General features: G+C 45.0%; 2 protein-coding genes across 4 annotated transcripts in view; one reads left to right on the forward strand and one right to left on the reverse strand.

Moving 5' to 3' along the window:
* Positions 1-4,824, reverse strand: part of UROS (uroporphyrinogen III synthase) — a 32,950-nt gene extending 28,126 nt beyond the window's left edge. Inside the window, exons 1-2 of one of the 2 annotated variants that reach the window (XM_073685056.1) lie at positions 4,603-4,824; positions 383-451 (exon numbers count right to left, since the gene is read on the reverse strand). In XM_073685056.1, the coding sequence (XP_073541157.1) occupies positions 383-445 (63 nt within the window). In that variant the 5' untranslated portion in view covers positions 446-451; positions 4,603-4,824. The remainder of the gene's footprint in view (positions 1-382; positions 452-4,602) is intronic. The other variant, XM_073685055.1, reaches the window with a different exon arrangement.
* The window catches only part of BCCIP (BRCA2 and CDKN1A interacting protein), a 43,538-nt gene continuing 35,935 nt past the window's right edge, over positions 4,798-12,400 (forward strand). The window contains exons 1-2 of one of the 2 annotated variants that reach the window (XM_073685048.1): positions 4,798-5,050; positions 6,102-6,176. In XM_073685048.1, the coding sequence (XP_073541149.1) occupies positions 4,811-5,050; positions 6,102-6,176 (315 nt within the window). In that variant the 5' untranslated portion in view covers positions 4,798-4,810. The remainder of the gene's footprint in view (positions 5,051-6,101; positions 6,177-12,400) is intronic. The other variant, XM_073685049.1, reaches the window with a different exon arrangement.

The following is a 12,400-nucleotide window of genomic DNA, read 5'->3' on the forward strand; positions in this document are numbered from 1 at the left end:
ACTCACTTAGACGTCTGATTTTTCCACGTACGAGAAAAAAGGACCGATTATTCTGATCAGAATGTGGTACGAGTGTCATCCGATTTTCTCGTATGTGGAGAAATACATTTTTTTTTAAAAAAAAAAATTCTCCACCTTCTCCTTTCTGACAGTCCGTGAAAAATTGGATGTCATCCGGGTGTGGCCCGATTTTTTTCAGGGACCCATAGACTTACGTTACCGATTTTGATCCGCCATTCAGATGACTGACAGTCCAGTATTACAAGGACACATAAAAGGTGGACCCCCTCCACCCATGATGTACCCTCATAGGATCAATATCCCTGGGCACAAAAGGTAATATCTGTGCAAAAAGTTTCAAAAACTGTAAAAAGTTTCTCACCTGTACATAAGGATCCGAGGCTTCGTCACCACTTTTTGGTTCCTTTAGTAGCAAAATTTTCATTATGGACTGAAAAATACAAAGCGACAGTATCAGGGTCTGCACCTTGTGCTGGAAAGAAGGGTCTGTGGCTTTAAAAACCAACAAACCGCAGATGTATATACGGCTACGATGAGTAAGGAGAAAAGTGAGGCGAGGCCACTGCCGGCTGATAACGCGCCACGTGCTGCGCCCCGCTGATACAAGAAACGTGTAGGGCTCACAATATCACTAATGTTCTGCAGAGCATCTCATTTTGTCAACCCCTTTGACGTTTTTCCTTTTTTTTTTTCACTTTTGTTTCTCTTCTGTCTTCCTAGAGCCATATCAATTTTTTTTTTAATTTTTATTAATTTTTCCATTTGAGGTTGACCCAGTACGACTAGTTTTAGTATTGTTTTCATGTTTTACTACTTAACAAAAAGGCGTAAAAAATGTGGTTTGCAGTTTTTGGGAGGAGACGTAAGTTTTATTCGACTTTGGCCATGACACAGTCACTTTATGGTGTCACGTTGCAGCTTGCTGTCAAGGAATGGGGTCACCTTGCAACCCACAAGGTAACACGGCCCCAACAGGACAGACATAAAAAATCCAAAAGTTTATCCAAACTTTTTTTTTGCAACCTAGCGCTATACTCAGGGTCACTAATCCCCATCGGGTCCTGTTGTTTAGGAATAAACAATTGCATTTTGGCAACAAAGAAAGAAGGTGGAGGTTATCCAACGCCTCTTACCTCCACACTGGGTGGTGAGAGTCACAGCCAGTGCGGCATCTGTTACCCTTCTGCTAAGTCACAAGTACAGCCGTCACTTATTGCCCATCAGTCCTAAAAAGTAGAATAAGGCGCATGCACAATACCTGATGGACGCCACATCAGTAGTGCCTCTCTGCAGGTGTAAAAGGTGCAGGATAACCTCTAAAAATAAACGATATATTAAACCCTTGTCCAGATTACGGGGACAGACATCTTGTCTGAGTTGCTACTCTGAGGTGTGCAGCAACCACATGGACATACAGGAGAAGGCAACCTATTGATTTCTATAGGAGATTGTTGTGAGCATGCTCCATGATTTCTGCAGAGGTCATTGTGAAGGGCTGTGGAGGAGGTGAGCTGTGATATCACCTATTGTGAATGGTGGATCCTGTGTTATCTACTGTATATAGAGGTGTTATCAGTCATTGTACAGGAGGAGGTGAGCTGTGATATCACCTACTGTGAATTCTGTGTTATCTACTGTATATAGAGTTATCAGTCATTGTACAGGAGGAGGAGGTGAGCTGTGACATCACCTATTGTGAATGGTGGATCCTGTGTTATCAGCTGTATATAGAGTTATCAGTCATTGTACAGGAGGAGGAGGTGAGCTGTGATATCACTTATTGTGAATGGTGGATCTTGTGTTATCAGCTGTATATAGATGTGTTAACACACATTATAATCCAGTTTGTGATGATAATGAGAACTGCTGTTCTTGCAATATGGCCATATGCCTCCACCCAAAGCACTAAATCTGAACCTAAAATGTCCTTTTCTTCCTGCATACACTTGATTGATATCTTGCCATAGATTTTTCTTTTTTACTGTACACAAAAAAAGTGTTGTACTCTGTAGGGAAAAAATTATATCACACGGTGGACCATTTATTATTATTTATTTATTTATTTTTTTTACAACATCCATGGCCATCGTCTGCCACTGTATTCCTATGCGTTGACATAGAAAACAGTGCAAAGTGTTTAGACAAGTGTGGAAAAAATGCTTGAAAGTAAGAATGGCTTTAAAAAATAGAAATGGTAATAAATAATTTTTATCGATTACTAATTTCAAAGTGAATGAACAAAATAGAAATCTAAATCCTATTAATATTTGCCACTGACAAAGGCCAAAAATGGGATGTGCTGATCACAGGAGCTCAGGGCATGACTAAATGCTAGTCAATATTAAGAAGGGATGTATAATTGCAGGACCCGGTCCATCAGTCACGGCTGGAATCTGTGGCCGCTGGATGACAGCCGGAAGAACCTCCTCCTGACGGCATCTGCAGCTCTTCTTTAGATTAGCCGGGAGGCAGAAGGTGGGTCCCACGACTCCTATCTGGTAAGTAATAAATTACCTATGAGGCTGATGGACCGGGGTCCTACTCTAGTGAATATCCAAGTGGTGCGGATCAGTAAATTTTCCACACGGGGAAAAATAAAATAGCAGCAAGGACGGGAATAGTGAGGACACAAAATAATGGCAGGCTGTAGATATGAGCACACAGGGCTGCACACAGACCCAGGCATGTCCCCACAGACAGGGGAAGCCTGCAGATGGGTCCAAAGAACCAAGCAGACGACCTAGGAGGGTATTAACCCTGCGGACAGGGTCTGAAAAGGGGAACAATCCACTCCCACAGATGGGCCCTTAAAAAGGTCATGAACAACCCCTCCCACTCCTGCAGACGGGCCCAAAAAAAGGCACCAACCCCTCCCATCCCTACGGAAGGACCCAAAAAAGGGCACCAACCCCTCCAACACCTGCAGAAGGGCCCAAAAAGGGCACCAACCCCTCCAGAAGTGCCCAAAAAAGGGCACCAATCCCTCCCACCCCTGCAGAAGGGCCCAAAAAAGGGCACCAACCCCTCCTACACCTGCAGAAGGACCCAAAAAAGGGCACCAACCCCTCCTACACCTGCAGAAGGGCCCAAAAAAGGGCACCAACCCCTCCTACACCTGCAGAAGGGCCCAAAAAAGGGCACCAACCCCTCCTACACCTGCAGAAGGGCCCAAAAAAGGGCACCAACCCCTCCTACACCTGCAGATGGGCCCAAAAAAGGGCACCAACCCCTCCTACACCTGCAGATGGGCCCAAAAAAGGGCACCAACCCCTCCTACACCTGCAGATGGGCCCAAAAAAGGGCACCAACCCCTCCTACACCTGCAGATGGGCCCAAAAAAGGGCACCAACCCCTCCTACACCTGCAGATGGGCCCAAAAAAGGGCACCAACCCCTCCTACACCTGCAGATGGGCCCAAAAAAGGGCACCAACCCCTCCTACACCTGCAGATGGGCCCAAAAAAGGGCACCAACCCCTCCTACACCTGCAGATGGGCCCAAAAAAGGGCACCAACCCCTCCTACACCTGCAGATGGGCCCAAAAAAGGGCACCAACCCCTCCTACACCTGCAGATGGGCCCAAAAAAGGGCACCAACCCCTCCTACACCTGCAGATGGGCCCAAAAAAGGGCACCAACCCCTCCTACACCTGCAGATGGGCCCAAAAAAGGGCACCAACCCCTCCTACACCTGCAGATGGGCCCAAAAAAGGGCACCAACCCCTCCTACACCTGCAGATGGGCCCAAAAAAGGGCACCAACCCCTCCTACACCTGCAGATGGGCCCAAAAAGGGCACCAACCCCTCCTACACCTGCAGATGGGCCCCAAAAAGGGCACCAACCCCTCCTACACCTGCAGATGGGCCCCAAAAAGGGCACCAACCCCTCCTACACCTGCAGATGGGCCCCAAAAAGGGCACCAACCCCTCCTACACCTGCAGATGGGCCCCAAAAAGGGCACCAACCCCTCCTACACCTGCAGATGGGCCCAAAAAAGGGCACCAACCCCTCCTACACCTGCAGATGGGCCCAAAAAGGGCACCAACCCTTCCTACACCTGCAGATGGGCCCCAAAAAGGGCACCAACCCCTCCTACACCTGCAGATGGGCCCCAAAAAGGGCACCAACCCCTCCTACACCTGCAGATGGGCCCCAAAAAGGGCACCAACCCCTCCTACACCTGCAGATGGGCCCCAAAAAGGGCACCAACCCCTCCTACACCTGCAGATGGGCCCAAAAAAGGGCACCAACCCCTCCTACACCTGCAGATGGGCCCAAAAAGGGCACCAACCCCTCCTACACCTGCAGATGGGCCCCAAAAAGGGCACCAACCCCTCCTACACCTGCAGATCGGCCCTAAAGAGTGTCACAAAACCCCATAGATGGGATAGAGAAGGGTACAATCCCATTAGAAGTGCTGGAAATCAGTATACAGCCTGCAGCAGGGCTGACGTGTGTAAACCGCCCACAAGGGACAAAAACGGGTAAAAAAAAACCCGTGGTGATTATGGGCAGAGAATACTATTCTCATTAGCAGTAGCAGAGTGAGAGGAGACTGACACTGCGGGCGCCGCGCACTCACCGCCTTCTCGTGCGCCGCCTGTGGGCCCGTCCATCTGTACTATGAATAAGGGGTGTCTACGTCATATACCATAGAAGTCCAGGGTAGAACAAAAAATGAATGCCTTTATATGCCGTCAGACGATGAGTCTCTTCATAACAATCATTGTACACAGTACAATGTAGCAGATAAGGTGACAAATACCGGTTTGCACACCCCCAGCTGATGAATGGTAGAACCCGGTGAACTTCCTGTTTACTTCCGCTCTGAGCACGCCGGGCCTGCGGGAAGACGGAGCAGCATGGCGTCCAGCGCTAAGCGGAGAGCTGTGGCCTCACAGCAGCGGAGACAGGACGACGAAGAGGAGGAGGAAGACCTGGAGGAGGAGATGGAGGGAGAAGACGACATTGAGGACGAGTCTGACGACATTGAGGACGAGGAATCCGAGGAAGATGAGGAGCTGCACGAGGTGAGGGGCTGGTGACTATTATTGCACTGCAGGCTGTGGAAATATTTTACGTTGTCCATAGCAACCAGTCAGATCTCATCTCTCAACAGGATTGAGGGCGTTGCTAGGGTGCCCTGGGCATTGCTAGGGCACTAGTGGTTAGATCAGGGCTGTATCATTACATCTCACACTCTCAGAAACCTGCTCTGGGCTGTGGTGGGGGCGTGTTCTTCTTCCCCCTTAGTATTGCTGCCTACTTCTGATTGGTCAGCCTCATAGAGGGGGCAGAAGGACACGCCCCTAAGGAAATCTCTGTGATAATGCCCACTTGGACTTAAGAAACGTTAACTCTGTAGGCGCTAGATACTTTTATTGCTAATATTTTCGCAATAGAGAGGCAAAATATAAAGGAAAAAAACTTTTTTTCAGTTCTATTACATCGTGTCAAGTTCAACATGAAAAATTTGGTGAAAGATCCTCTTTAAATAGTCATTGAACTTCAATACAATGAGAATCAATTGTATGCAATTTTGGGGGCGTGACATAAATTCTCTTTGCAGCCCTATCGTAAAGTGGTATTCTTATCAGACACCTTTTATGGCATAAATCTGTCAAAATCATCCCACCTCTGGGCCCTGCACCAACCTCAAGAACAGGGGGGGGTCTTAAGTCCCGCCAGTAAGACCTGCTCGTTTTTTCCCCCTAAAAATGAATGGAGAGAGCTGCGCCCTTGTATCTTTAATTAAGTAAAAGAAGGGCTGCGTGGCACTCTTAGAGGGTGCACAAATAAGATACCACTCCAGAAGTAAGAAAAATAGATTTGACACTCCAAGATTTCATGCAGAAAAAATAAATTTATTGTGCAAAACAATTCAGTTTCTTGCCAATATATGTCAACAAACTGAATTGTTTTGCACAATAAATTATTTTTTTTCTGCATGAAATCCTGGAGTGGCTAATCTATTTTTCTTATTCTTTGTAGCTTTACGTGACATCTAAAACTTTCCTGTGCAAAATAAAAAAATATATATTTCTAAATATTTATATGACTTATGAGTCTACTTGTTTCTAGGAGGTGAATGTGGAGTTTGAAGCCCACACTATTTCTGATGGCGACCACGACGGTATCAAGAAACTCTTGAAGCAGGTAAGAGCTTGGTATCACTTCTACTTTAATGTGATGTCATGGAAGATGCAAGTTGTACAATGATGGTGGGGAGGGGATAGTGATGAGTCTCAATGAGCAGTCACCTCTAGGAGCCCTATTCCTGAACAGCAAAGACATTAAAAGGGGTCCCACAAAAAAAGTGCTGTTTAATGATCAATAGATAAAGGAAAATTAAGCCGTTTCACAAATGTTGCTGTGCTGAGATAAACTGATAATTCTGCCCCTGCTGCTTCCTTAGTAAGCAGGGCTGTGGAGTCAGTGTCCATTTTGGTGAGCTCGGTTTAAAATGGACCAACTCTGACTCCTATATGATAAATTGGGTATAGTAGTTCAATGCAGGATATGTTGTACATTTTTTCGTAAGAATTTGGGAAAGATGTGCAATGTCTTATAAATGTCTGTTCTGTTCCTGATCTAAGGATCTCGGCTTTTAGTTTAGATTAATCTGTGCTGCACTTTATGTACATGCTCAGTAGCGAGGCTGTGCCGCACTTTATGTACATGCTCCGTAGTGAGGCTGTGCTGCACTTTATGTACATGCTCAGTAGTGAGGCTGTGCTGCACTTTATGTACATGCTCAGTAGTGAGGCTGTGCTGCACTTTATGTACATGCTCAGTAGTGAGGCTGTGCTGCACTTTATGTACATGCTCAGTAGTGAGGCTGTGCTGCACTTTATGTACATGCTCAGTAGTGAGGCTGTGCTGCACTTTATGTACATGCTCAGTAGTGAGGCTGTGCTGCACTTTATGTACATGCTCAGTAGTGAGGCTGTGCTGCACTTTATGTACATGCTCAGTAGTGAGGCTGTGCTGCACTTTATGTACATGCACAGTAGTGAGGCTGTGCTGCACTTTATGTACATGCACAGTAGTGAGGCTGTGCTGCACTTTATGTACATGCACAGTAGTGAGGCTGTGCTGCACTTTATGTACATGCACAGTAGTGAGGCTGTGCTGCACTTTATGTACATGCTCAGTAGTGAGGCTGTGCTGCACTTTATGTACATGCTCAGTAGTGAAGCTGTGCCGCACTTTATGTACATGCTCAGTAGTGAGGCTGTGCCGCACTTTATGTACATGCTCAGTAGCGAGGCTGTGCCGCACTTTGTGTCCATGCTCAGTAGCGAGGCTGTGCCGCACTTTATGTACATGCTCCGTAGCGAGGCTGTGCCGCACTTTATGTACATGCTCAGTAGTGAGGCTGTGCCGCACTTTATGTACATAGAATCATAGAATCATAGAATGGTTGAGTTGGAAGGGACCTCCTGGGTCATCTGGTCCAACCCCCTGCTCAAAGCAGGATTCACTAGATCATCTCAGACAGATGTCTGTCCAGCCTCTGTTTGAAGACGTCCATTGAAGGGGAACTCACCACCTCTCGTGGCAGCCTGTTCCACTCATTAATCACCCTAACTGTCAAAAAGTTTTTTCTAATATCTAATCTGTGTCTCCTCCCATTTAGTTTCATCCCATTGCTTCTAGTCTTTCCTTCTGCAAATGAGAATAAAGATGATCCTTCTACAATGTGACAGCCCTTGACATATTTGTAGACAGCTATTAAGTCTCCTCTCAGTCTTCTTTTTTGCAAGCTAAACATTCCCAAATCCTGCAACCGTTCCTCATAGGACATGGTTTGCAGACCAGTCACCATTCTGGTCGCTCTTCTCTGAACTTGCTCCAGTTTATCTATGTCTTTTTTAAAATGTGGTGCCCAAAACTGTACACAGTATTCCAGATGAGGTCTGACCAAAGAGGAGTAAAGACCGATAATGACTTCACGTGATCTAGACTGTATGCTTCTGTTAATACATCCCAGAATTGTATTTGCCTTTTTTGCTGCTGCATCACACTGTTGACTCATGTTTAGTCTATGATCTATTAGTATACCTAAGTCTTTTTCACATGTACTGTTGCTTAGCTCTATTCCTCCCATTCTGTATATGCTTTTTTCATTTTTATTGCCCAGATGTAGTACTTTGCATTTTTCCCTGTTAAAAACCATTCTGTTGGTTGCTGCCCACTGCTCCAGTTTATTTAGGTCTTTTTGAATCCTCTCTCTCTCTTCTCTAGTATTAGCTATCCCTCCTAGCTTTGTGTCATCAGCAAATTTAATCAGTTTACCCTCAATTCCTTCATCTAAATCATTGATAAAGATGTTGAACAATACAGGTCCCAGGACGGAGCCCTGTGGTACCCCACTTGAGACATTCATCCAGCTGGATGTGAAGCCATTTACAACCACCCTTTGAGTCCGATCACTAAGCCAGTTATGAATCCACCTAACAGTTGCCTGGTCCATTGCATACTTGGTCATTTTTTCAATAAGGATGGTGTTAGATACTTTGTCAAATGCTTTGCTGAAGTCAAGATATACTATATCTACAGCATTTCCCTGATCCACCCAGTCAGTGATTCTGTCATAGAAGGAAATTAAGTTAGTCTGACATGACTTGTTAGTTACAAACCCATGCTGACTCTGGTTAATCACTTCATTCTTATCCATGTACTTACATACATGTTGTTTAATAATTTGTTCAAAGATCTTTCCTGGTATAGAAGTCAGACTCACCGGCCTATAGTTCCCTGGGTCCACCTTCTTCCCCTTTTTGAAGATAGGAACAACATTTGCTCTTCTCCAGTCTTCTGGGACTTCTCCTGTTCTCCAAGAATTTTCAAAGATTATGGAGAGTGGTTCTAAAATTTCTTCTACGATCTCCTTCAGTACTCTGGGGTGTAATTCATCTGGACCTGGAGACTTGAACTCATTTATGTTAGCTAAATATTCCCTCACAATCTTTCTGTTTACAGATAACTTGGATTCCTCTATTCCTTTAAAAGGACAGTGAAGATCAGTTGATGTTACATTTTCTTTCTGAGAGAAAACAGATGCAAAATAGGAATTAAAAAGTTCGGCCTTCTCAACATCCTCTCTTACCATTTCTCCATTTTCATCCTGTAAAAATCCTATAGCATCTTTGACTTTTCTTTTACTTTTGACATACCCCCAAAATCCTTTTTTATTGCTTTTGACATCTCTTGCAAGCCTTAATTCATTGTCAGCTTTAGCTAACCTGATACGTGCCCTGCAGGATCTGCAGACTGCATTATAATCTTCTTTAGATATGCCTCCCTCTTTCCATTTAATAAACATTTCTTTCTTTCTTTTTAGCATGTGTTTAAGTTCTGTGTTCATCCATCCTGGTTTCCTTAAATGCTTCCCATTCTTCCTACTTTTCGGGATTGTTAACGATTGTGCTTTGAGAATCTCATTTTTAAAAATTTCCCATCCTTCGTGGACATTTTTGTCCTTAAGGACATCCAGCCATTGGATCCCTCCTATTCTCTTTCTGAGTCTCTTAAAATCTGCCTTTCTAAAATCTAACCTTGAAGTTTGAGTCTTCACATGTCTTCCTCCTCTAGTTATCCAAAATTCTATAATAGCATGATCACTGCCTCCTAGGGTCCCAGCCACCTTTACCTCCTCAACCATTTCCTCCCTGTTTATAAGGATTAGATCCAAAGTAGCAGATCCCCTTGTTTTCTCCCCTACCTTTTGGAAGATAAAGTTGTCAGCAAGAGAGGATAAGAATTTGCTTGACCTGTTAGTTTTACTTGAGAGAGATTCCCAACAAATGTCTGGATAGTTGAAATCTCCCATGACCACTACGTCATATTTTTTGGAGAACTTGGTCATTTGATACATAAAGAGTTCATCCATATCTTCAGCTTGCCCAGGTGGCCTGTAGTAAATGCCTACAATGGTGTCCTTTCCGTTGTTCTCTCCTTGTATTCTTACCCAAACAGTTTCCACAGAACTCCCAGTCTCTGAAGCTTCAATCTCTGTGCAGATATACGCTTTTCTAACATACAATGCAACACCTCCTCCTCGTTTATCAAGTCTGTTTCTTGCAAATAAGTTGTATCCTTTTAGCCTTTTATTCCAATCATGTGTATCGTCCCACCAAGTTTCAGTGATTCCAATGACATCATATTCCTTTTCCTGCATTAGTAGTTCCAATTCTCCTTGTTTGTTGCCCATGCTTTGTGCATTTGTATAAAAACATTTTAGTTTGTGATTGGTTTCTCTTCCTCCCATATTTTTATTATTTAAATTGTTTTGTCTTTGTTCTTCCTTTCCACTTCCAGTAGCAGAGATCTCAATAGTATTTGTCAGCTGTATGTCTTTTTCTGGCCTTTTGCTTCCCTTCCCACATTGTTCTAGTTTAAAGCTCTTCTGATGAGTGTAGCAAGGCGACTTCCAAATACATGTTTTCCAGTCTTCGTAAGGTGCACCCCATCTCTAGCAAGTAGTCCATCGTATAGGTAATTCATTCCGTGATCCAGAAATCCAAATCCTTGTTGACGGCACCATCGACGTAGCCAGTTGTTCACCTGTAGAATCTTATTCCACCTCATTGTTCCATGGCCATCCACTGGGAGGATGGATGAGAAGACCACCTGCGCTCCCAATTCTTTCACTTTCTTGCCTAAGTCTTCAAAGTCACTGCAGATGGTTTCCAGGTCCTTTCTTGCGGTGTCATTTGTCCCCACATGTATTAGCAGGAATGGGTAGTGATCTGTAGGTCTGAAGAGTCTTGATATCCTGTCAGACACATCTTTAATTTTTGCTCCTGGAAGACAGCACATTTCTCTTGAGGTTATGTCTGGTCTGCAGATAGCGGCCTCTGTTCCTCTTAACAGGGAATCCCCCATGACCACCACTCTCCGTTTTTTCTTCACAACATTCTTCTTTCTCCATCCAGGAGGATTCTGAGGGCTTACAAGGTTATTCATTGCTGGCAAAGTCTTATTTTGCTGTATTTCTTCATGGTTCTCCTGCGAGAGAGCCTGGTACTGGTTCCTGAGCAGTATGGGTGCTGACTGCCTCTCGATCCTCCGGCTTCTGTGGGTCACATGCTTCCATTCCTCTGTTTCGTCAGGTGCAGTTCGAATTTCTTCTCTTTCTGAATCATGAAGAGATAATTCTGCTCTGTCTAAGAACTCTTCACCTTCCTTAATGATTTTCAAGGTAGTTAACCTCTCTTCTAGATTTCGCAACTTTTCCTCCAACAGGGACACAAGCTTGCATTTCTGGCATGTGAAGTTTGGCTTTTCCACTGGCAAGTCTGTGAACATGTAGCAGGATATGCAGCTCACCAAATGGCTCCTGGACTCTTCCATGTTCTTATTGTTAATGTTCTGAAAACAGTGAAAAAAGCTTAAAAAAAAAGCGCGGTTTACCGATGTCCTCTTTTCAGCTCCAACAGCCAAAATCCAGTGTTCTTTGAGCTTGCGGAGACTCTTCACTTACCCCAAAATGCAGTGGGAATATGCAAATTATCTCCTCAGGACTCCTCCCCTGGTTTACCGATGTCCTCTTTTCAGCTCCAACAGCCAAAATCCAGTGTTCTTTGAGCTTGCGGAGACTCTTCACTTACCCCAAAATGCAGTGGGAATATGCAAATTATCTCCTCAGGACTCCTCCCCTGGTACATGCTCAGTAGTGAGGTTGTGCTGCACTTTATGTACATGCTCAGTAGTGAGGCTGTGCTGCACTTTATGTACATGCTCAGTAGTGAGGCTGTGCTGCACTTTATGTACATGCTCAGTAGTGAGGCTGTGCTGCACTTTATGTACATGCTCAGTAGCGAGGCAGTGCTGCACTTTATGTACATGCTCAGTAGTGAGGTTGTGCTGCACTTTATGTACATGCTCAGTAGTGAGGCTCTGCTGCACTTTATGTACATGCTCAGTAGCGAGGCTCTGCTGCACTTTATGTACATGCTCAGTAGTGAGGCTGTGCAGCACTTTATGTACATGCTCAGTAGTGAGGCCGTGCAGCACTTTATGTACATGCTCAGTAGTGAGGCTGTGCTGCACTTTATGTACATGCTCAGTAGTGAAGCTGTGCTGCACTTTATGTACATGCTCAGTAGCGAGGCTGTGCCGCACTTTATGTACATGCTCAGTAGCGAGGCTGTTCCGCGCTTTATGTACATGCTCAGTAGCGAGGCTGTGCCGCACTTTGTGTCCATGCTCAGTAGCGAGGCTGTGCCGCACTTTATGTACATGCTCAGTAGCGAGGCTGTGCCGCACTTTATGTACATGCTCAGTAGCGAGGCTGTGCCGCTCTTTGTCATGCTCAGTAGCGAGGCTGTTCCGCGCTTTATGTACATGCTCAGTAGTGAGGCTGTGCTGCACTT

This window comes from Phyllobates terribilis, unplaced genomic scaffold (genome assembly GCF_046119375.1).
Source record: "Phyllobates terribilis strain yellow unplaced genomic scaffold, ASM4611937v1 Scaffold_5__5_contigs__length_657084704, whole genome shotgun sequence".
In the NCBI taxonomy this organism is placed as follows: Eukaryota; Metazoa; Chordata; class Amphibia; order Anura; family Dendrobatidae; genus Phyllobates; species Phyllobates terribilis.